We start from the raw sequence: 23826 nt of genomic DNA on the forward strand, positions 1-23826 counted from the left end.
ATTCCTCCTTACCACAAACATGTCAATCATGCTCCTGTCTACCCTATCTTACTCGTCTCTCTCTTAAGTATACTTGTGACTGTCAGTATGTTTAAAATACATAATTTGCATCACTCATGCGTGAAGATGGACATAATTCCTGAAATCTTTCATCACTCTCATTTCCACCTTAAACATCATACCCACTTACCACTCCCTCTATTCTGTTCCCACCTATCCATTCAAGTCATACATACGACAGAGTTTCTTCCCTGCATCTAAATTTCCTTTGCTCATTCAGGTTCTTTCCAGTAGATAATTGTAAATGTGCATTTTAGTAAAAGGATCTGCTGTTCTTAAAAATCTGCTAGCACTTTCTTTTCCATGGACCTTAAGAAAATAAATTTACCAAACATTTCACAATTTTAGGTTCCCACAAACTGATATTTGTTTGAGCACGTAGCTTAAACAGGATAAGGTTATGGGTATTAATATGCGATGTTTACAATTCAACAAAGTAATCAATTTAAGTACAATACTCATTGTCATCCTCCAAATTCTCTACTTTTAAGAGCCATAACAAACAGGTATGCTTACACCATATTCTCATTTTTTTCCTTAAATGCCTTTTCTGCCTTCAAGAGGTGGTGTCAGGAGCACACACAAAAAAGGCGTACTTTGCACACACCCAGTCTCCTGCTAACATGTTCAATGTATAAAACCCAGTCCTACCATTCTATTTTCACTGGGTACCTATACATTTTCATGTTTTCATTAATTCCAAAAAAAATTTAAACTTTTCAATATTCTCCTCTAAAACATTTCTGATTAGCATGTGGAGAAGATACAAATGAAGTATGATATCCATAAAACCCCATTAACTAAATGAAGGAGGTATACCATATTAAGCTTATCACTTCTACTGCATTATCATCATTTAATCTTTTACAGCTCCTTCAACAAATCAGGCAATGTCTTAAAGAATAATCAGGTCATACACATTCTTCTATCAAGATAAAGATGCTTACCTGACAAGTGACATCATTGACAGTCCAAGTCTCCTGTGTCTGATCCGCTAGTGGTACCTGATCATCGCAAAAGAATGGACTATCACGTAAGGTGTTATGAGCTAGTGCTAAGAGGGGTGCAAGGGGGCCACTTGTGGTAGCTTGTTCACGCTGACTCTCATTAAGTGACCTCAGAGCAGAAACGGCTGCTCGTACTACTGCAACCCGATACACATTTCCCACAACACACCTTAAGTAACCTTAAAGATGAAAAAAAAAAAGTCTGATTAGAGGAAAACTGTGAAATCATATCTAACTATCCATCATCATCATTAAAAATTCACTGGGGTGAATTAGGGACAAAAATCCTCTGGAACTTCATTACACCCAGCTTTTTTGTTACATCAATCCATGACGTGTTTGGTTAAAGTGAAACAAGAACCTCTACATACTTAAAAAAAGCACTCATTACTTTTTCACTTTACAACCTGCAGTGATTCATAATTTGATACCAATGTTTCCATTTATACAACTTTCTTTTACAGAAAATGCTTCCAATAAATTCTATCCCTTATCACTCTTAACATCTTCATCTAAAATCTTCCTAGCCCTAATCAAATTTCTAACTAATCTGTCCATATCTTTTATTGTCTATCTCTCCTCCTTGTTCATTTTTCTTTGCCAGTCTATCTGCTATGGGCTCTACATGACTATTCTATCCTAAATGACTTTTATCCATGCACCTATCGATTGATTTAGCACCACATTAACTTCTCACATCTTCAATTTTCATTATATTTATCCAACTAATTGCAACAAGATTGTTTTCATTTTATACCAATCATGACCTAAAGAACCTGGGTTTCACCCCATATATTAGCTTCTTGCATACTCTATCCTTAAATTTCTTTAATTTACCAGGGCTTTAATTGCAACCCCAATTTTTCTCCTAAGCATACCTCTAATTTCAACTAAAGTTTTACCATGACCTTACCTACCCTAGTGAACACTTCTCTCCTTTACTTCCCCATACCACTGTTTACATAATACCAGTGTTAAATAAAAATGTTCAAATCTTTTCTTAAATATCACCTAATCTTACACTTTTACTCGCAACATGTATTTATTCTGTAAGGCCATGCAAAGTCTACTGCTTCCTTCTCTCTCACCTACTAAACCATCGGATTACTCTCATGGGCATTTGTCTTACAACTTATTTCTTTTACATATCTTACAAAAAAAAAACTCATAACCTTCTGTAATTTCTTTTGATACATAAATGTTCACCATTTCCCATTTAGCAAGGCAGCGTCAAGAACAGACGACTGAGCCTCAGAGGGGAAAATCCTCACTTGGCTCATGTTTCTGTTCCTTCTTTTGGAAAAGTAAAACAGGAAGGAAGGAAGGATTTCCAGCCCCCTGTTGCCCACCCCTTTTAAGTTCTTATGCCGTATATATATTCCATTAAATTTTTCAAGCAATATACTTATTCAGTATTATACCTTGGTCAATACGGGAAGGCAAGAGAAGAATCAACTGCAGGAGGAGTGTGACAGGGTCTCGCAGAAGTAATGGAACTTCCCTCTCTCGTGGAGTGACAGCTCTTTCACTTCCAGTCACTGGTCGCTGGGTTATTGAGGCCCAAGTCTGTCTAATCCAATGTAATCCTCCACCCACACCACCAACTGAGGAATCACCACCTCCGCTCAAAATCTTGGAATGAAATCCAAGTACATGAAGAAGTGGCACTGTGAAAGGAATGCTAAGCAATCAGATATCTGACCCTGTAACTTTGATATATCAGGATTAATAGCAAATGTTCAAGTATCAAAGGTCTTCTCTATCACCTAAAACATCACTAAACAGATACAATACATATCCTGAACACATTACAGCAATTACACATCAATAAATCTACCTTTTGTCATTCTCTCCTTAACAGCTGCACAAGTGAAGCCATTAAATTTCTCTGCATACAAAACAAGACAGTGAGATATAAAGCAGCTGTAAAAAAGCAATCCATCTGAGAGAAAGATTACCTATCTATTTTTGAGTACCTATGATCAGATTTTGCAATGCACACCACACAATTTGCTTACTGATAATGCTGTTCTTTGCTTCCATTTACATTTTATAGTACTCAATTTTGTGTTCATCTAGGACTGTTCTTTCTCATTCATTCAGAGTTCTTTTACAGATTTCTGTGCTTATTCCAAGCAGGTTTTCTTATTTCACTTTGCAGGATTTTGAATAATTTCATCTTAATACCTCTGCTTTTTTTTCAATGTAACACAATCAGATCTGTGACTTTTTCATTTTGTTGCCATGAGCAGATTATCTTGTATCTTTCTCTCCTGCTTTCTTAGCTGTAAATCATGTTCTTTCAACCTCTCATGATAATTCATATGCTCCATTCCCTAAACTTGGTTTGTATAGTGTTTATGAATTCCTTCTATCTTGCACTGATGGTGACCACACAACACAGCAGTATTCAGTGTTCATTACCCATTGTCTATATTCCCTGGTGAATGATCTCATTATCACTCCATTCATTACCTAAGTCTATAATGTGATTGTAATTTTTCATCAATTACAGGCACCATCCCGCCCCACAGGAAACAGCATCGTTACCCTCTGCTTCAGCATGGTAGTGCCCGGAAAACAACAAAAAAAAGGCCACTTTCGTTCACACTAACAACAAAAAAAAGGCCACTTTCGTTCACACTCAGTCTCAAGCTGTCATGTGCAATGCATTGAAACCACAGCTCCCTATCCACATCCAGGCCCCATAGACCTTTCCATGGTTTACCCCTGACGTTTCACATGCCCTGGTACAGTCCACTGACAGCATGTCGTCCATGGTATACAACATCGTTCCACTTCACTCTATTCCTTGCACGCCTCTCACCCTCCTGTATGTTCAGGCCCCGATCACTCAAAATCTTTTTCACTCCATCCTTCCACCTCCAATTTGGTCTCCTGCTTCTCCATGGTCCCTTCACCTCTGACACATATATCCTTTTTGTCAACCTTTCCTCACTCATTCTCTCCATATGTCCAAACCATTTAAACACATCCTCTTCTGCTCTCTCAACCAAACTCTTTTTATGACCATACATCTCTCTTACCCTTTCATTACTTAATCAAACCACCTCACAGTACATACTGTCCTTAAACATTTCATTTCCAATACATCCACTCTCCTCCGTACAACCCTATCTGTAGCCCATGCCTCGCAACCATATAACATTGCTGGAACTACTATTCCTTCAAACATACCCATTTGTGCTCTCTGAGATGATGTTCTCTCCTTCCATACATTCTTCATCGCTCCCAAAACCTTCGCCCCCTCCCCCACCCTGTGACTCACTTTCGCTTCCATGGTTTCATTCACTGTTAAGTCCACTCCCAGATATCTAAATCACTTCACTTCCTTGCATCCCAATTAATTTGTCCCTCAACCCTACTGGACATAATAACCTTGCTATGGCTGACAGAGATGCCTTGTGGAAGGTCTTAAGAATATATATGGTCCTTCTGCTAAACCTAACGTAACCTAACCATGTTTATATTCACCTTTATCTCAACTTCTTCCTTTCACACATTTTTTGAAACTCAAACACCAACCTCTGCAGTTTCTCACTCTGATCTACCACCAGTGCTGGGTTACCAGCAAACAACCCACTTCCCAAACCCCCTTACACCCAACAGACTCCAATATCCACCCCTTCCTCCAAGACCCTTGCATTTGCTTCCCTAATCACCCATCTATAAACATATTAAATAGCCATGGTGGCATCACACATCCCTGATGCATATCCACCTTCACATAGAACCACTCATCCTTCTCTCTACTCACTCACATACATGCCTTACACTCTTGATAAAAACTACTCTGCTACTAATAATGTTTCTCCCAGAATACTTATTCATAGTGCCTTCCACATAGGATCTCTATCAACCCTATCCTATGCCTTCTCCAGATCTACAAATACTACATCAACCCTATCCTATGACTCCTCCAGATCTATAAATATTGTTTCTTTAAGTATTTCTTACACACATTCTCCAAAACATACAGCTGATCCACACATCTACTATTGACCACATTGTTCTTCCCCAGTCTGTAGCTCTGTACATGCCTTCACCCTCTCAATTATCACTCTCCCATACAACTTACCAGGTTCACTCAACAAACTTATATCTATTATATTACTATTACCATATTATAATTATTATTATTATACAACCCATGGCCCCATTCTATGGAACTCCAGCAGCTTTAAAGCTGCAATCAAATTAGGAGAAAGGAAAAGTTGGGCTCCTCTGGAGGGAAAAATTTCTCAATAAGACTGTACAGCCCCATCGAAGATAACTTTTCACTTGTGATGTAGCTACAAGCAGACAAGAGTCTGGTATCATCCACACATTTATTTATACTAAAGCATGTATTGAGTGAGTCTGGTAACACTGACACAGATATTCTTAATAAAGCATGTTTTGATTATCTTAAAAACAGTAACATGAAATATCTATATACTTACTAAGACAAGACCGCCGAACATCCATTTTAACATCCTGGGCTTGATATATAAGCATTCCTCCCCGCTGTACCAGTTCCACCTCTAGGTTTGTCCGTAAAATAGATGACACAAACATAAAGAGGGACGGAGTAGAGGGGTTGGAGGATACATTTCGATACTTGGCATATGTAACTAAAGTCATGTCCTCCATCATTTGGGCCATGGCTTTGGTTAGTGAGCTGCTGAATGTCTGTCAGAGGAATGAAAAGGTAACTAGACGGAAACAGTTTTCAATAAGATTTTAAGTTATGACACATCTAAATTTCCAGAAAAAATTCCCCTATTTAATCATGTTTATCTGTTGAGTTCAAGTTAAATTCTGACACAGTACCCCTCTAAACAAGGTTTCATTAAATGAAAACTGCTCAAAACATACATAAGGAGTTTTTCATTCAAACATCTCATACTCAACCAACAGTCATGAAAACCATTCTCAAGTCCCAACCAGGAGACATTCATCACCTCTATAGAGACCAAAAGGGCAAGGTCAATTAGGAGGCACAGGTAAAGTGATAGAAATAACAAATGACCCTTGAAATTTTTCAGAAAAGACTTACAAATTCTAGCCACTTTTCTGTCGACAATGGATTGTTAGTATACATTCCTTGAGGTGTCAACAAGACTCCTGTATTTCATTCTACCCAACTGGGGGACCATCAAAACAAAAAATCACCCATAACTGTGATCATATTAAGTCAACCTCATCACAGTATACAAACAAGATATTCGACCAGTCACTTTAGTCAAGCTTTCAACTGCAAGTACAGGGACAAAATAAAGTCCTACACCTTGAATACATGATTATGCACCACTTCATCACTATCTTTCCAAGGGTTCTCTTAAGGCACACATAACAGCACAAAAATTACTAACATCTGCAGACCTGCCTGTGAAGAAACAACCAATTACGTACCGAAAAAACTAAAAAATTTTACTTTTTTCCTCGCCCAAGAAAATAAGCCTCTATTCTTTGACCAAAACTGAAAAGCAAAACTCTTACGCTAAAGGTAAAAGATCCACCTTGTGAAATCCATAATGCAGTCAATTTCCTAGGTCATACAAATCATCAAATACCACACATATTAGTAAATTCTTTTAAGCCCAAACATATGTCTGTATTGCATATTTATATTTATTTATTTAGCTTTGCCGCTGTCTCCTGCGTTAGTGAGGTAGCACAAGGAAACAAACGAAAGAATGGCCCAACCCACCCACATACACATGTATATACATACACGTCCAGACATGCACATATACATACCTATACATCTCAACGTATACATATATATACACACAGACATATACATATATGCATATGTACATAATTCATACTGTCTGCCTTTATTCATTTCCCATATTTGCAAAAAATATATTCACATGAAAAATTCAGGCTTTGTTCATGAAAAAAATAAATCATTTCTTAACACAAAATGCTATGTAATTCTAAACAGGCAATGCATCATCAATGATTCTGAATGAAAAATTTTCACAGAAATATTTTGGGTAACAACTTAGATGTGAGAGCTATTATAATGGAGATCAATACTACTAAAGAATTGGTAAGATGGAACACTAGGCAGGACCATTAGCTATAAGTAGCCGGTAAGATCATTAGGTAGGAGCCTTCGAATACAGTGCACCAGAGTAGCCCTCTGCCAGTGGCCTGTTAAGGGTGAGGCACTAAAGGATAAGCAGCAGCACTGAAGCTTAAGTTATGGATACTCATTTGCTGTAGCCACCCCCTTGAAGGAGTTCCCAAAGGGATAGGGCATCAGAGATATAGACCGACAGAATACTGCTAAAATCTACAAGCTTCAAATAACACTAACACAAAATGTGTGAAAGCTCTGTGATCAACAAATACCAAATCTCAAAATATCACATATCAAGAGCTTGTCAAATGGCTTAAAAGATATGAAAAGAATAAATCAGAGCATAATACACATTAAATATGTACATTACAATGCAAGTTACATGTTGATCATAATATATCATACATTTATCAGGAATCTAAACACAAGCATCTGTCATGCTACACGAAGACATACTGATATATGGTTATTAAGATGATACAATCCAAGGGTTACCTGCATCCTTTGAAGTTCAACATTTTCTTATCAAAGGTATTTTTTTTTCTGTTTTACTTCTACCTGGTATTGATAAAAGAAAATAAACTAATAAAGGTATGCATATTATGCATTATATATTTTCATTTGTAAGTCTTTTCTTTTCTTTCATACTATTTGCCATTTCCCGCCTCAGCGAGGTAGCGTTAAGAACAGAGGACTGGGCCTCTGAGGGAATATCCTCACCCGGCCCCCTTCTCTGTTCCTTCCTTTAGGGAAAAAAAAGAAAAAAAAAAATGAGAGGGGATGATTTCCAGCCCCCCCCGCTCCCTTCCCTTTTAGTCGCCTTCTACGACACGCAGGGAATACGTGGGAAGTATTGTTTCTCCCCTATCCCCAGGGATAGTATTAAATCTATTTCAGTGTCTGTGTCACTGGTACTAATAACCACAAGAAATTAAAAAAAGTTATGCACATATTATTTTGAATATACCAATAAAAATCATGCATGATTGTGCTGTTTACTAGCTTTAAGCTTTCTCTAAAAGTCAAAATAGCAGAGCAATAAGGCAAAACTGCTCACATCTCAATACAAACACAAAAATGAGTATCAAAAATTTTTTTAGAGTAATTAGTGCACTCAATATAAATGTTAAAAATTTATCAGACATACCTTATCATGACAGACACTGAAATGTTTTACTAGAACAACTTTTTATTTTCACTAAAATACTAAACTATAATTCAAAACTTTGAAAATGTCAAAATTCACTTCTGTACATCACAGAATCAAATAAACATGACTTACCGGGACTGTCAGGTCATGTAGTAACCGATCTACCTCCTCTACTATGTCATTATCACAGGTGGAGGGATGTTTCACCAATGCTGACAAGTCCCCAATTTCAGGAGATATTGGTAACACTGAATTTCCAAGCTGTCGACAAAGTGGACACCAATATTCACCCCTGGGAAAGAAAAAGGCGTCATGTTCTAAAATGAAACTTCACATGGGATGGTGAGATGGATTTACTTCTCATACCATTATGAAATAGTAAATTCACCTATCAGGTTATCAATGAGTTTGTCTAAGAAATATTTTCATTACTCATGAATCACATATAGCTATCATGTCCATGTAAATAGGGTGAACCAAATGAACAAGGAATTCTATCAGTTCAAACACACACATTCTCACCTTACATCTAGTTTACTAAATCAAATAAAGACTTCCACTCTTTGAGAAACTTTCTTTCTATATTAACAGTTAGTAGCTGGTAGGCAGCCAATGGCTGGAGAAATATATTACCAGTACCATTCCATTGAGTATGGGGAGTGTTAGTGCCAACAGCAGACTAAGCCAGCACTTCAGTGGTTGTCAAATTTCACTCCTCTGGCCTGTGTAGCTGTCTTTTCTTCTGCCTCACTCACATGTGGACTGCTTGCATTCTGTCCACAAACATATCATCTCTCCTAATCACACATGACACTTAACTCACACAAGTCATTCTTTGTAATTCTAAACTTTCCTGCAGTGAGCACTACGTGCTAGCCCAGCCTTTCAGAAAAATGGTAGGAGCAACACACAGGAGGTCGAAATATTAGGTGGCAACATTAGGAAGAAACATTAGGTAAATGTTGTGCACAAGAACATTAAGTCATCTGATGCACTAACGCTATTTTCCTGGGTTTGGGTTTGTGATTTATAATGGATTGCAGCTACGACACCACCCTCCTTTTGTGTTTTCATGAAGGTTAGAGATGCAACAATGACACCATCATGATCCGGCATACTTTAATTTGTTTATGACCTGCTCTAAGTTGAAAGAGTCACTGCTGTAGGCCTCTGTTGTGTGCCCAATCACACAGATACAAGATGCTATATTTGTGCAGTCATCATTCAGCCTGAGTCACTGTTCCACTTGGTAAAGGTTATTAGAGGAAAAAAGTCCTCATACTTAGTAAGGAGTAGATGCTGAAAGTGTTCTACTGCATGGCTGAGGTCTGTCATAGAAGTGATATTCATCCAGTCCTCATCACAAATCCACTTCCCAAGAGATCTGATCATGAATCCCTAAGTGACCAGACTGAGATAGTTTTGAGTGTATTGCTTTGTTGAGATTCACTGTTCCAGGTCACAGTGAGATGGGATGTTGGCTTTAGGGAGTGGATTAAGTCTGCAGATTGAACTAAGTGATCACATATTAAGTAAAGCCTTTATGCACAAGTGTAGGGTGGGTATACTGCCGAGACCATTAAGCAATCATTATATTTTGGGTTTAACAAGCACTGTGATATTTCCAAGTCCTCTAGAACTATGATCTCGGAGATGTTACACTTTAGTTCATTATGAATGTTTATCATCACTACCCCTCAAGACTGTCTACCACAAAAAAGTAATGGTCTCTTTGTAACATTTCATATCCTCTCAAATCACCCTCCTCAGAAGCTAGTTCATTATTCAGTTTTGTTACTGTCATCACTGCAAGATCGACACTATGACATGACATGCCCTGATCAGCTGCGACCAAATGAAGCAAGCACAACTTGAACCAGAGGAGACCTCGAGATGGTAGACTTTAATGTCCTAGGGTTGTAATCTGGATCGCTAATCCATAATATACGTAGTGGTAATATAAGATAAACTCAAGAGGTGAAGCCTACCTATTACAAGTGTTGTGGATGAAAGCAAGCACTAGTCTGCAATGTGGCTCTAAATCCTGACTGGTTGTGTTTGTTTATTGTACTCTATCACTACAGTTAAGCTAACTCAAATTTTCACAGCCTGAATTTACAAGGCATTTATCTCAAAATGGTGTAACCACTCTGTTTAGCTAATTCATTTTTTCAAGCAATACTGGTCTGCACCTGAATCTGCAACTCACATAAAAGCCTTATCATGAATAAAAGTCATGAGTCATGGTATCATCTTCGTAAATTCATTCTACTTTCTATTGGGGGTAGAAACTTACTTATCAACATTGAGAGGGCTGTTAGGTCGATGTTGTGAACGCAGAGCAAGAAGATAAGATTGATGGCAATCTAGATGGAGGTGATGGCCACAAGTTTGCACATGGACGCCACCTTCCCATCCAATATTCATTGATACCAACCAAGAATTCTGAAAGAAATTTTTCCTATTTACTTCTAAAATACTGGATCCATAGATTCCCTTCTTCTAACAATGGTATTTCTGTCAACATATAAACTTTAACCTGGGTGATCTACTTATCATTATCTGATTGCTTACTACAATATATCCTTTGTTGATTTAAGTTTAATGAAACAATTCTTTTTCTGAAAGGTTTTAAATGCAAATAATATTTTCTATTATACTCAGTCGCTGTCTCCCACGTTAGCGAGGTAGCGCAAGGAAACAAGATGAAAAAATGGCCCAACCCACCCACATGCACATGTATATACATAAACGCCCACACACGGACATAAACATACCTATACATTTCAATGTATACATACATATACATACACAAACATATACATATATACACATGTACATAGTCATACTTGCTGCCTTCATCCATTCCCGTCGCCACACATGAAATCTTGTAGATATTCATTTCATTTTATTATTACTTTGTCGCTGCCTCCCACATTAGCGAGGTAGCGCAAGGAAACAGACGAAAGAATGGCCCAACCCACTCACATGCAAATGTATATACATAAACGTCCACACATGCACATATACATACCTATACATTTCAATGTATAGGTATGTATATATATATATACATACACAGAACATATATACACTAGGTAGCACTAGGAAAAGACAACAAAGGCCACATTCGTTCACACTCTAGCTGTCATGTGTAATGATCCGAAACCACAGCTCCCTTTCCACATCCAAGCCCCAGAAAACTTTCCACCGTTTACCCCCGACACTTCACATGCCCTGATTCAATCCATTGACAGCACGTCCACCACAGTATACCACATCGTTCCAATTCACTCTATTCCTTGCACGCCTTTCACCCTCCTGTATGTTCAGACCCCGATATCTAAAAATCTTTTTCACTCCATCCTTCCACCTCCAATATGGTCTCCCACTTCTCATTCCCTTCACCTCTGACACATATATCCTCTTTGTCAATCTTTCCTCACTCATTCTCTCCATGTGACCAAACCATTTCAATACACCCTCTTCTGCTCTCTCAACCACACTCTTTATATTGCCTCACATCTCTCTTACCCTTTCCTCACTTACTCGATCAAACCACCTCACACCACATACTGTCCTCAAACATTTCATTTCCACCTTCCTCCACACAACTCTATCTATAGCCCACGCCTCACAACTATATAACATTGTTGGAACCACTATTCCTTCAAATATATCCATTTTTGCTCTCCGAGCTAACATTCTCGCCTTCCACACATTCTTCAACGCTCCCAGAACTTTTGCCCCCTCCCCCACCCATTGATTCACTTCCGCTTCCATGGTTCCATCCACTCCAAGATATCTAAAACACTTCACTTCCTCCAGTTTTTCTCCATTCAAATTTACCTCTCAATTAACTTGTCCCTTAACCCTACTGAACCTAACAACCTAGCTCTTATTCACATTTACTCTCAGCTTTCTTCTTTCACACACTTTACCAAACTCAGTCACCATCTTCTGCAGTTTCCAACCCGAATCAGCCACCAACGCTGTATCATCAGTGAACAACAACTGACTCACTTCCCTAGCTCTCTCATCCACAACAGACTGCATACTTGCCCCTCTCTCCAAAACTCTTGCATTCACCTCCCTAACAACCCCATGCATGAACAAATTAAACAGCCACAGAGACATCATTCACCCCTGCCGCAAACCGACATTCACAGAGAACCAATCACTTTCCTCTCTTCCTAATCGTACACATGCCTTACATTCTTGATAAAAACTTTTCAATGCTTTTATCAACTTACCTTCTACACCATATACTCTTAATACCTTCCACAAAGCATCTCTATCCACTCTATCATGTGCTTTCTCCAGATCCATAAATGCTACATCTGCTTTTCTAAGTATTTCTCACATACATTCTTCAAAGCAAACATCTGGTCCACACATCCTCTACCACTTCTGAAACCACACTGCTCTTCCCCAATCTGATGCTTTGTACAAGCCTTTACCCTATAAATCAATACCCTCCCATATAATTTCCCAGGAATCCTCAACAAACTTAAACCTCTGTAATTTGAACACTCACCTTTATCCCCTTTGCCTTTGTACAATGGCGCTATGCATGCATTCCGCCAATCCTCAGGCACTTCAACATGAACCATACATACAATGAATATCCTTACCAACCAGTCAACAACATAGTTATCCCCTTTTTTAATAAATTCCACTGCAATACCATCCAAACCCGCCGCCGTGCTGGCTTTCATCTTCCGCACTGCTTTCACTACCTCTTCTCTGTTCACGAAACCATTCTCTCTGACCCTTTCAATACACAAACCACCTCAACCAATACACCCTATATCTGCCACTCTATCATCAAACACATTCAACAAACCTTCAAAATACAATGTTTAACATAATCAAATTCAAGAGCAAACACAAACATCATTCCATATATACACAATTTAAAGAAAAAAATTTATATTATGCAGCGTGAAAAACTCTCCAGGGCAGTGTACTGCATGCCATGAGAGAAATCTATTATTTACTGAAGTTAGAAACCTCTTAACCCCATCTTTCTGGTGAGATAATTCCCTTCCATCCATCATGAACCACCTGATGGTTAGTTAACAGCATGGCCCGGCCAGTGTGTGCCCTTTTACCAATCAACAACCTCCACTCACTGTTAACTCCTCCCCAAGTTGTTAGTAAAGTTGCACCTCATTATTCTTGAGCTAATATTATTTCTATTCCCTCTGTCTATCATATGACCAAAATGAATTTCAAGACATTTTAATGAATCACAAGCAACATGTGGTCATCAGTTTGGGGCCATGTATGCAGGAAAAAGACAAAAAAAATTATGAATCTGAAAATGTAGCAAGGTCACACATTTCCTGACCTTCCATTGTGTATAAACTACACAATGGACAAACCAAAAATGAAGTAGTAGAGAGGCAGGTTTGGCTGACTAACCTTTCATGCAGTCAGATAAGACCTCTACAATATGGTCAGCTGGACATAGTGTCAATTATTTGAACTATTTGAGTAAATGGAAACTAGTGATATTACTATGAATATATAACAGACAGTATGGGAAAAAAAGGTTAATTTATATGCCAGGGCTTTATGGAAAAAGATGTGACCCAGCAGATTTGAGGAGAATTCTTAGAGGATAAGATACAGCTAAGCTATGAAAAAAGAATCAAGTTTACGAAAATGGAAAGAACAAGGGCTAATGATATGAGTTGAGAAAAATAAGTGTTTTCAGATATGATGAGTGGATATAAAAGGACAGACCTACAGTGACAAAGATGGCTAATGTGTGGATACGAATGATAACTAGGCGTTCCAAAGAAAAAGAGTAAAACTGCAATTTCTGATTTTTCAAAAAAATTCTCCAAGGACAAACTGTAGATGAAGTAAAGCAGAGCATCACTGAAATAATTATTAGACCACAACAGCTTCTTTTAAGAAGAAAATTTGGTAACATATCAACTTACATAATCAAAATGTCTATTCAATGTGTCTGCTCTTTCTTCCATGTATTGACCCAGTGTATATCTTCGTTGTTTTAACCTTATTCTCTCTGCATCTGATGTAGGAACACTTAAAGCTTTCTGGGATGAGGTTCTGTGACCAAGCACACTGGTTGCCTGTAAAGTGTAAAAAAAAATTCTTTTACATATCAAATATCAGCAAGAAAAATCTAACTAAATACAATATTCAAAACAAAATGCGTAGTAAACCAAGAATTTACTTCACCTAAAAAATATGTCTGTCTTATACTGAGATTGGAACCCACTGGCAACTATTTGTTAACCCTTACTTCTGCACAGTTAATGTTCATTCAGTTTACATAATGTACCTTACTCCATTTCACATCAAATCACCTTTTTTAAGTAACACTGTAGATCAAAACACAGTAACCCAGATGCTATCAAGAATCACGTGATTAATAAAACTGAATAGTATGTAAAGTGAAAAACAATGAAAATGATGAACCAAGCCCAATTTTCTTTATCATACCTTGGATTCCTGTTCTCTATTATTCAAACAACAATATTACTACTTGAGTCATGTAATGGGAGACAATAAACAGAAATCTTGTAGTTCTGAAGATGAAAAAGCCTTAATGAATGTCTGTAATAGTATGACTCAGTTAATCCACATCAGGTTTAAGGATGTCACGGTCAACTAACTTTGATTCAAGGATAATGAATCCATCATCCACTTTAAGGCACTTTCCAAAATAATATTGTAACTTAATTACCAAGCTTTCATGGAACCGAATGACTTGAATAGGGTGGTATATGGGGTATGAAATGTTGTCAGTGGGTTAAAACAAGGCAAATTAAGAGGTAAAGGTAAACCATGGAATTCACTGTGGGGCTTGGCTTTAAATGGTTTCAGTACATCATACATGATTACTTGAGAGTGGCTGTATTCAAATGAGTTTGACATTTGTTCATATAATGCCTGACAACACCTCACTAAAGTGAGAAAAGAAATTATCAAAAAATTTTATCTCATACTTTTAGTGTCAGTATGCAGGAATCTCCCACTAAATTCTTTCACCGCTGCTGGAATGTATACACCCTATTTTCTGTTCACTGCAGCTCAGGCTTATGTACCTCAGTAATCTTTTTTATCCATTTGCTACAGCTGAGACATATATATATATATATATATTTTTTTTTTTTTTTTTTTTTTATACTTTGTCGCTGTCTCCCGCGTTTGCGAGGTAGCGCAAGGAAACAGACGAAAGAAATGACCCAACCCCCCCCATACACATGTACATACACACGTCCACACACGCAAATATACATACCTACACAGCTTTCCATGGTTTACCCCAGACGCTTCACATGCCTTGATTCAATCCACTGACAGCACGTCAACCCCTGTATACCACATCGCTCCAATTCACTCTATTCCTTGCCCTCCTTTCACCCTCCTGCATGTTCAGGCCCCGATCACACAAAATCTTTTTCACTCCATCTTTCCACCTCCAATTTGGTCTCCCTCTTCTCCTCGTTCCCTCCACCTCCGACACATATATCCTCTTGGTCAATCTTTCCTCACTCATTCTCTCCATGTGCCCAAACCATTTCAAAACACCCTCTTCTGCTCTCTCAACCACGCTCTTTTTATTTCCACACATCTCTCTTACCCTTACGTTACTTACTCGATCAAACCACCTCACACCACACATTGTCCTCAAACATCTCATTTCCAGCACATCCATCCTCCTATATATATATATATATATATATATATATATATATATATATATATATATATATATATATATATATCCCTGGGGATAGGGGATTAAGAATACTTCCCACGTATTCCCTGCGTGTCGTAGAAGGCGACTAAAAGGGGAGGGAGCGGGGGGCTGGAAATCCTCCCCTCTCGTTTTTTTTTTTTTTTTTAATTTTCCAAAAGAAGGAACAGAGGGGGCCAGTTGAGGATATTCCAAAAAAGGCCCAGTCCTCTGTTCTTAGCGCTACCTCGCTAACGCGGGAAATGGCGAATAGTTTAAAAGAAAGAAAAAGAAAGATATATATATATATATATATATATATATATATAGTAATAATAGGGTAAGAGAGATGTGCGGTAATAAAAAGAGTGTGGTTGAGAGAGCAGAAGAGGGTGTTTTGAAATGGTTTGGTCACATGGAGAGAATGAATGAGTAAAGATTGACAAAGAGGATATATGTGTCAGAGGTGGAGGGAACGAGAAGTGGGAGACCGAATTGGAGGTGGAAAGATGGAGTGAAAAAGATTTTGAGTGATCGGGGCCTGAACATGCAGGAGGATGAAAGGCATGCAAGGAATGGAGTGAATGCAGGAGGGTGAAAGGCGTGCAAGGAATAGTGAATTGGAACGATGTGGTATACCAGGGTCGACGTGCTGTCAATGGATTGAACCAGGGCATATGAAGCGTCTGGGGTAAACCATGGAAAGTTCTGTGGGGCATGGATGTGGAAAGGGAGCTGTGGTTTCAGTGCATTATTACATGACAGCTAGAAACTGAGTGTGAACAAATGGGGCCTTTGTTGTCTTTTCCTAGCGCTACCTCGCACACATGAGGGGGGAGGGGGTTGTTATTTCATGTGTGGCGAGGTGGCGATGGGAATGAATAAAGGCAGACAGTATGAATTATGTACATGTGTATATATGTATATGTCTGTGTGTGTGTATATATATGTTTACGTTGAGATGTATAGGTACGTATATTTGCGTGTGTGGACGTGTATGTATATACATGTGTATGTGGGTGGGTTGGGCCATTCTTTCGTCTGTATCCTTGTGCTACCTCGCTAACGCAGGAGACAGCAACCAAGCAAAATAAAATAAATAAATAAATATATATATATAGATAGATCCATTAATGATTGTAATCACTTGCACTGTTTCCAGACACTAAAGCCTACATTTTTTCCATACATTTTTCAGTATATGTGCAGATGTCAAGGAATCTTGTAAGAGAACTGCACCCTTATGCTATATAATAATCTTAGGAACTCTGTTGTTCTCAAAAATAATGAATATAACTGATGAAAACCCTTAGTAATCATATTTGCGACAAAACACTTCCAAAAATACCAAACATCTCACTACCTATGAATGAAAATATTCCTAGAGTTTCTCAGTTGCCAAGCAGCATGAGCTAGATTGTAAGTAAAACATGTAAACAATAGATTGTAAGTAAAACATGTAAACAATGTCTTATTGGGTTGAGTTGTACCGAATATCACTTTATTTTGAAGATAATGTTCTAGTTCATCAAAAAACAAATGTATTGAAATGTACTTTTCTGAATTTTTGAAAACATCCCAAATTTGAAGTATAACTTAGATATTAGGTCTGCTTCAGTGAAAGGGTTAATGGAGTAAACGAGTAAACATGACAATATTTTGAGTAAGAAATGAGGGTGAGAGAGGGGTGAGGTAATAAGAAATGAATGGTAAAGACAGCTGAAGGTGAGCTTAAATGATATTGACATATAGTGAGAACAAGGGAAGAGAGGTTGACAAAGAGGATACATGTGTCAGAAGTGGAAGGGACAAAAAGAAGGGGGAGACAAAGCTGAAGATAGAAAGATGGAGTGGTAAAGATTTTAGGGTGTTCAAAGCCTGAACATGCTAGAGAGTGTACTACAGCATGCACAGTATAGAGTGAACTGGAGCAGTGTGGTATAGAGGGGATGAAATGCTGTACATACAATAAACCAGGGCATATGAAGTGGCCAGGGGATACAATGGAAAGGTTTTGGGAAATGGTTGTAGCTTAGGGGCTATGGTTATGTTGTATTACAAATGACCACTAGAGGAGGGATGGGAGTGAAAGAGGCCATTTGTGCATAAGTTCCTGTTGCTACCTCACTATCACTATGGAAAAAAAAAAAGGGGGGGGGGATTACAAATTTGATAAACTTTCTCCAAACCCAGGGACATCTGCATTAAGATATTAATTTCCAATTCAATCAGCCCATGAAGTTCCATAATACCAAATTGTGACAATAACCACAAAGGTTTTACCTGAAGTAGCACCACTAGTCCCACTGGCCTCTCAGGAGTGGACGGAATAGATTGGTTACATATTACACAATCATACTCCTTGTGTCTTTCTGGTTGTTCTTCCTCCACTTCCATCGCATCATTTCCCGTCGCTTCAGATTCTGCAGCCTCAGCTTTATTCTGCTCCATAAATTGACGCTGACGATTAGCAAATTCAGCCATTACTCTTTTCTGCCTTTCTTTTGCACGTTTCCTTTTCTCTTCTCTTGCTCTAGCTTCTTCTTCAGAAGATGCTGAAGAATCTTCTTCACGTTTGCCATAAAGACAGGATATAGTATCCAATATACCTTGTTTGGCAGAAGGATCACTTCGGCCTATTTTATTGAGCAACTTTGCAATAAAAAATGGTCCATCACCAATTCTAGAATCAGTTGTGTCAGTGAAGTTTGGACGGTACGAGTTAGGTTTCCCAGTCAACTTTGAATGAAGTTTTATCATAAGTGATATAATGGATTCCTCAACAGCAACATATTCATCTCCAGAATCAAGCTGTGGCAACTGGAAGAGAAAGAGAAATGTATCATGCGTATGAACAAAGTATTTTGCGATGTTTTTGTGAGCCAAGGATTTATTAATAAAAGTACAGTATTACATTAACGCTTCAGTCCATATGGTGGCCTGGCACACGTAGAAAAATGATGGAATATGTTGTATAACTGCCATTTTGTGTATTCTATATAATGTGGCCTCTCCTTGCTTTTAACTTTCTTAATTTTGACATAAAAATCTACTTTTAATTCCCCTCGCACATACACAGTAAATGCTTTGGTTTCTTCATTCTTTTCAAAAGTTTTCATTTCTTATCTCAAGATGATGGTGAGACTTCACTTGCCTCCAAATATACTTTAAGCGAATCAAGTGCAAACAACCTCTTAGCTAAATATCTTCATCTCATGACAACACCCAGTGTGCTGGAATGAACTAAGTCATTCAACATTTCTTTGTTGCAGTGTACTGCATGGATCAATCTTGGGACTATTCTTTTTCTGAATGCATGAATGACACCCATAATGGGATATGTTGTAACTCATCAAACTGATTCTATTATCACTGAAGGCTCTTTTATGTCACATAAATATACAAGCTAGGCACATTTCCCAATTTACTTAATCTTCTGCTATCTTTTGATAATCTATATCTTGCAAGTCTTCATTTCCTGAGTCTTAGATTGCTTTACACGATGCATTCACATATATTCTTTCTGAATTATAATATACCTATAAAAACAAGATACTACATTCAAGAGAATATCTATCAACAAGCACAAAATAAGAACTTACAGAAGAGAAATGTGAGAGATCTGCTGTAGGAGGAGTTGCTTGGAATGATGCTGGTGAGGACCCATCATTTGCTGGAAGAAGGGCTTTGGCAGGACCAGCTGGGCGCCGGGAACGGTGGTGAAAGTGATGCTGGAGCATGAAACACCTAACATGGTGACCTCTACTGTTACATGTCGGACCATTATTACCGCTGCTTCTTCCACCACTAGCTATTCTTCCAATTTCATTTCCAGCAAGCAGAGAAGGATACTGGACTGGAGCAGGCAAAGAAGCTTGTGCTGATGCTCCATCTAAAAAATGAATACAATGTATGAATTTATCTACAGCCTCCCTATTCATCATATTTCACAATATAAACATGTTGACTCAGGCAGTCTTGCCAGTCCCTGTTGCACACTTCTAAATCCTATCATAACTGAAGTATATTATCCACCCCTCTTCAACTGAAAGGGGTGTAATGAAATGTTTTGGATGTATGAAAAGAATGAGTGAGATGTTGACAAAGAGAATATAGATGTCAGATGTGGAGGGGAAGAGGAGAAAGGAGAAATCAAACTGGAGATGGAAGAATAGAATCAAAAAAGTTTAGAGACCTTCAGGCGTAACATGCGGGAGGGTGAAAAGCACGAATGGGACAAAGTAAAATGGAGCAATGTGGTATGCAAGAGGTCAATAGACTGAACTAAGGTGCATGCAATGACCAAGGGGGACCAAGAAAAGGTTTGTGGGTCCTGCTTGTGAATGGGGAGCTGTGGTTTCTGTGCATTACACATGACAAACAAGAGAGTAGTGGCAAGCAAATGAGGTAATTTCTTTCTGCAATCCTGGCATCACCTCACACACATGGGAAATAGTGAACAGGTACGAAAAAAAAGTACATGCATGTATATGTTGAAATAGTTTGGACACATGGGCAAAATGAGTGATTAGTTGACAAAATGAATAAATGTGTCCAAAAGGGAGGGGACAAGAAGGAGGGGGAGACTGAACTGGAGACGGAAGGATTGAGCGAAAAAGATTCTGAATGTATGAATGGGATATAGTGAAACTGAGCGATGTAGCATTCAGGGTCTGATGTGCTGTCAATGACTGAATTAGGGTATATGTTGTATGTTCCCAGTGCTACCTTGTTAACACATGAAACATCAAACCAATATGAAAGATATTTTTTTATTTATTAATTTATTTTGCTTTGTCACTGTCTCCCGCGTTTGCGAGGTAGTGCAAGGAAACAGACGAAAGAAATGGCCCAACCCACCCCCATACACATGTATATACATACACGTCCACACACGCAAATATACATACCTATACATCTCAATGTACACATATATATACACATACAGACATATACATATATACACATGTACATAATTCATACTGTCTGCCTTTATCTGTTCCCATCGCCACCTCGCCACACATGGAATAACATCCCCCTACCCCCTCATGTGTGCGAGGTAGTGCTAAGAAAAGACAACAAAGGCCCCATTCATTCACACTCAGTCTCTAGCTGTCATGTAATAATGCCCGAAACCACAGCTCCCTTTCCACATCCAGGCCCCACACAACTTTCCATGGTTTACCCCAGACGCTTCACATGCCCTGATTCAATCCACTGACAGCATGTCGACCCCGGTATACCACATCAATCCAATTCACTCTATTTCTTGCCCGCATGTTCAGGTCCCGATCACTCAAAATCTTTTTCACTCCATCTTTCCACCTCCAATTTGGTCTCCCACTTCTCCTCTTTCCCTCCACCTCCGACACATATATCCTCTTGGTCAATTTTTCCTCACTCATTCTCTCCATGTGACCAAACCATTTCAAAACACCCTCTTCTGCTCTCTCAACCACGCTCTTTTTATTTCCACACATCTCTCTTACCCTTACATTACTTACTCGATCAAACCTCACACCACACATTGTCCTCAAACATCTCATTTCCAGCACATCCACCCTCCTCTGCACAACTCTATCCATAGCCCACACCTCGCAACCATACAACATTGTTGGAACAACTATTCCTTCAAACATACCCATTTTTGCTTTCCGAGATAATGTTCTCGACTTCCAAACATTCTTCAAGGCTCCCAGGATTTTCTCCCCCTCCCCCACCCTATGATTCACTTCTGCTTCTATGGTTCCATCCGCTGCCAGATCCACTCCCAGGTATCTAAAACACTTTACTTCCTCCAGTTTTTCTCCATTCAAACTTACCTCCCAATTGACTTGACCCTCAACCCTACTGTACCTAATAACCTTGCTCTTATTCACATTTACTCTTAACTTTCTTCTTTCACACACTTTACCAAACTCAGTCACCAGCTTCTGCAGTTTCTCACATGAATCAGCCACCAGCGCTGTATCATCAGCGAACAACAACTGACTCACTTCCCAAGCTCTCTCATCCACAACAGACTGCATACTTGCCCCTCTTTCCAAAACTCTTGCATTCACCTCCCTAACAACCCCATCCATAAACATATAATACATATAATGGTTGGGCCATTTTTTCGTCTGTTTCCTTGCGTTACCTCGTTAATGCGGGAGACAGCGACAAAGTATAATAAATGAAAAAATATAAAAATATATATATATTAGCTTGCCACTTCCCACATGAGCATGGTAGCACCATGAACATATGACAGCCTTCAATGATAATTTTCTTTTTTATACTTGATTGCTGTTTCCCAAATGGGCAACGTAATACCAAAACAGACAAAGAGAGGCCACATTCACTCACATCCATTCTCTAGCTCTCATGTACAATAAACTGAAATCACAGCCCCTTATCCACACCAGGTCCCACAGACCTTTCCATGGTTTTCCCCAGCCACTTAATAAGGCCTAGTTCAGTTCACTGACAGTGACACCGATATCTGTCAAATTCACTCTATCCCATATACACCTTTCACCCTTTAGGCATATTCAAGCCCCAATCACTCAAAATCTTTTCCAATCCATCATTCCATCTCCAATTTGGTCTCCCCTTCTCCAAATCCCCCTCCACTTCCAACATGTATCCTCTTTGTAAACATCTCGCCCATTCTCTCCATATGTCAAAACATTTCAGCCTGACTTCTTCAGCTCTCTCAACCACTTTTCTATTACCACACCAACCTCTTATCCTTTTAATATTTACTCAATCAGACCACCTAATTTTACATACCTCATCTATAGCCCATGCTTTGCATCCATACATCATCACTGGATCAACTATATCTTCAAACATACCCATTTTCACCCTGCCAGATAATGACCTCTCCACATTGTTCAAAACTCCCAAAACCTTTGCCCCCTCATCAATGCTATGACTAGCTTCCACTTCCATGGAATGGGCTGAATTATATATTCATAGACAGGATGAAGAAAAAAGACCAAATAAGAGGATCTTCCTATCGGAAGTGTAGGAAGCAAGGAAGAAGGGAAGACCGAGGAGGGAAAGAGTGAAAGAGGCTTTGGGGTAAGACAGAGTGAATTTGACTGATGTGGTATATGCAACCTATATGCTGAGCCAGGGCATTTGAAAAGGTTAAAATAAATCATGGACTGATCTGCAAGACTTGGCGGTGGATGATAGATAGGCTCCTGTTTCAGTGGATGTGGACATATGTAAATGACGCTGCTGTTTGTTTGTTCCAAATGCTGTATCACTTAAGACAGGAGACGCAATTGTGTATAACACAAACATAAAGCAAAATCTATAACTAACCAGGAGAGCTGCTTTGTGTAACAGGCACAAGCATGTTTGTAGGTGTAGAAACTGGCGAGGCTGGTGTGAGCCCGGGTGGAGGTAAGGCAAGTGGTGACATGTGGTCTTGAGTTGGTGTGTCAGGAGTTGTGGGCAGGTCTCCATCTGACGGTACAACAGCTGTGGCACCTTGGTGATAGAGGACTAATTCAGAGCCTGTGGGAAGAGGACGGGGTCGTGGTGCTCCATGAAGGGCTAGTCGAGGCTCACCTCCCTCAAGCTCATCCATCTCCAGATCTGATCCATCTAATTCACCTGTAAAAGTATAGCTTGTCTAACAAAACAAAAAGATTGCTTCTACCTGCTTCACTCTTGTTTTTCTGATACATTACTTTTCTTTTCTCTTTATGGTGAAAAGTAATGGAGCAAGGAAAGAAAGGAGTGCAAGCAGAAGCAGTATCTGTATTTTCATATGCAAGCTCTACTTCCCCATGTGAAT

At 38.8% G+C, this 23826-nt stretch overlaps 2 protein-coding genes across 6 annotated transcripts in view; one reads left to right on the top strand and one right to left on the bottom strand.

The window, feature by feature from the left end:
* Polr3B (RNA polymerase III subunit RpIII128) overlaps nt 1–1056 on the top strand; it is a 79161-nt gene extending 78105 nt beyond the window's left edge. The window contains exon 8 of the mRNA XM_071676248.1: nt 931–1056. Within this exon, the coding sequence (XP_071532349.1) occupies nt 931–959 (29 nt within the window). The 3' untranslated portion in view covers nt 960–1056. The remainder of the gene's footprint in view (nt 1–930) is intronic.
* The window catches only part of Ubr3 (Ubr3 ubiquitin ligase), a 169377-nt gene that overhangs the window by 31306 nt on the left and 114245 nt on the right, over nt 1–23826 (bottom strand). For 3 of the 5 annotated variants that reach the window (XM_071676241.1, XM_071676243.1, XM_071676242.1), the window contains exons 20-28: nt 23349–23642; nt 19634–19923; nt 18315–18851; nt 14266–14418; nt 10608–10756; nt 8444–8603; nt 5531–5759; nt 2489–2734; nt 1008–1246 (exon numbers count right to left, since the gene is read on the bottom strand). In XM_071676241.1, the coding sequence (XP_071532342.1) occupies nt 1008–1246; nt 2489–2734; nt 5531–5759; nt 8444–8603; nt 10608–10756; nt 14266–14418; nt 18315–18851; nt 19634–19923; nt 23349–23642 (2297 nt within the window). The remainder of the gene's footprint in view (nt 1–1007; nt 1247–2488; nt 2735–5530; nt 5760–8443; nt 8604–10607; nt 10757–14265; nt 14419–18314; nt 18852–19633; nt 19924–23348; nt 23643–23826) is intronic. The other 2 variants (XM_071676244.1, XM_071676245.1) reach the window with 2 other exon arrangements.

This window comes from Panulirus ornatus, chromosome 22 (genome assembly GCF_036320965.1).
Source record: "Panulirus ornatus isolate Po-2019 chromosome 22, ASM3632096v1, whole genome shotgun sequence".
NCBI classification, from domain to species: Eukaryota; Metazoa; Arthropoda; class Malacostraca; order Decapoda; family Palinuridae; genus Panulirus; species Panulirus ornatus.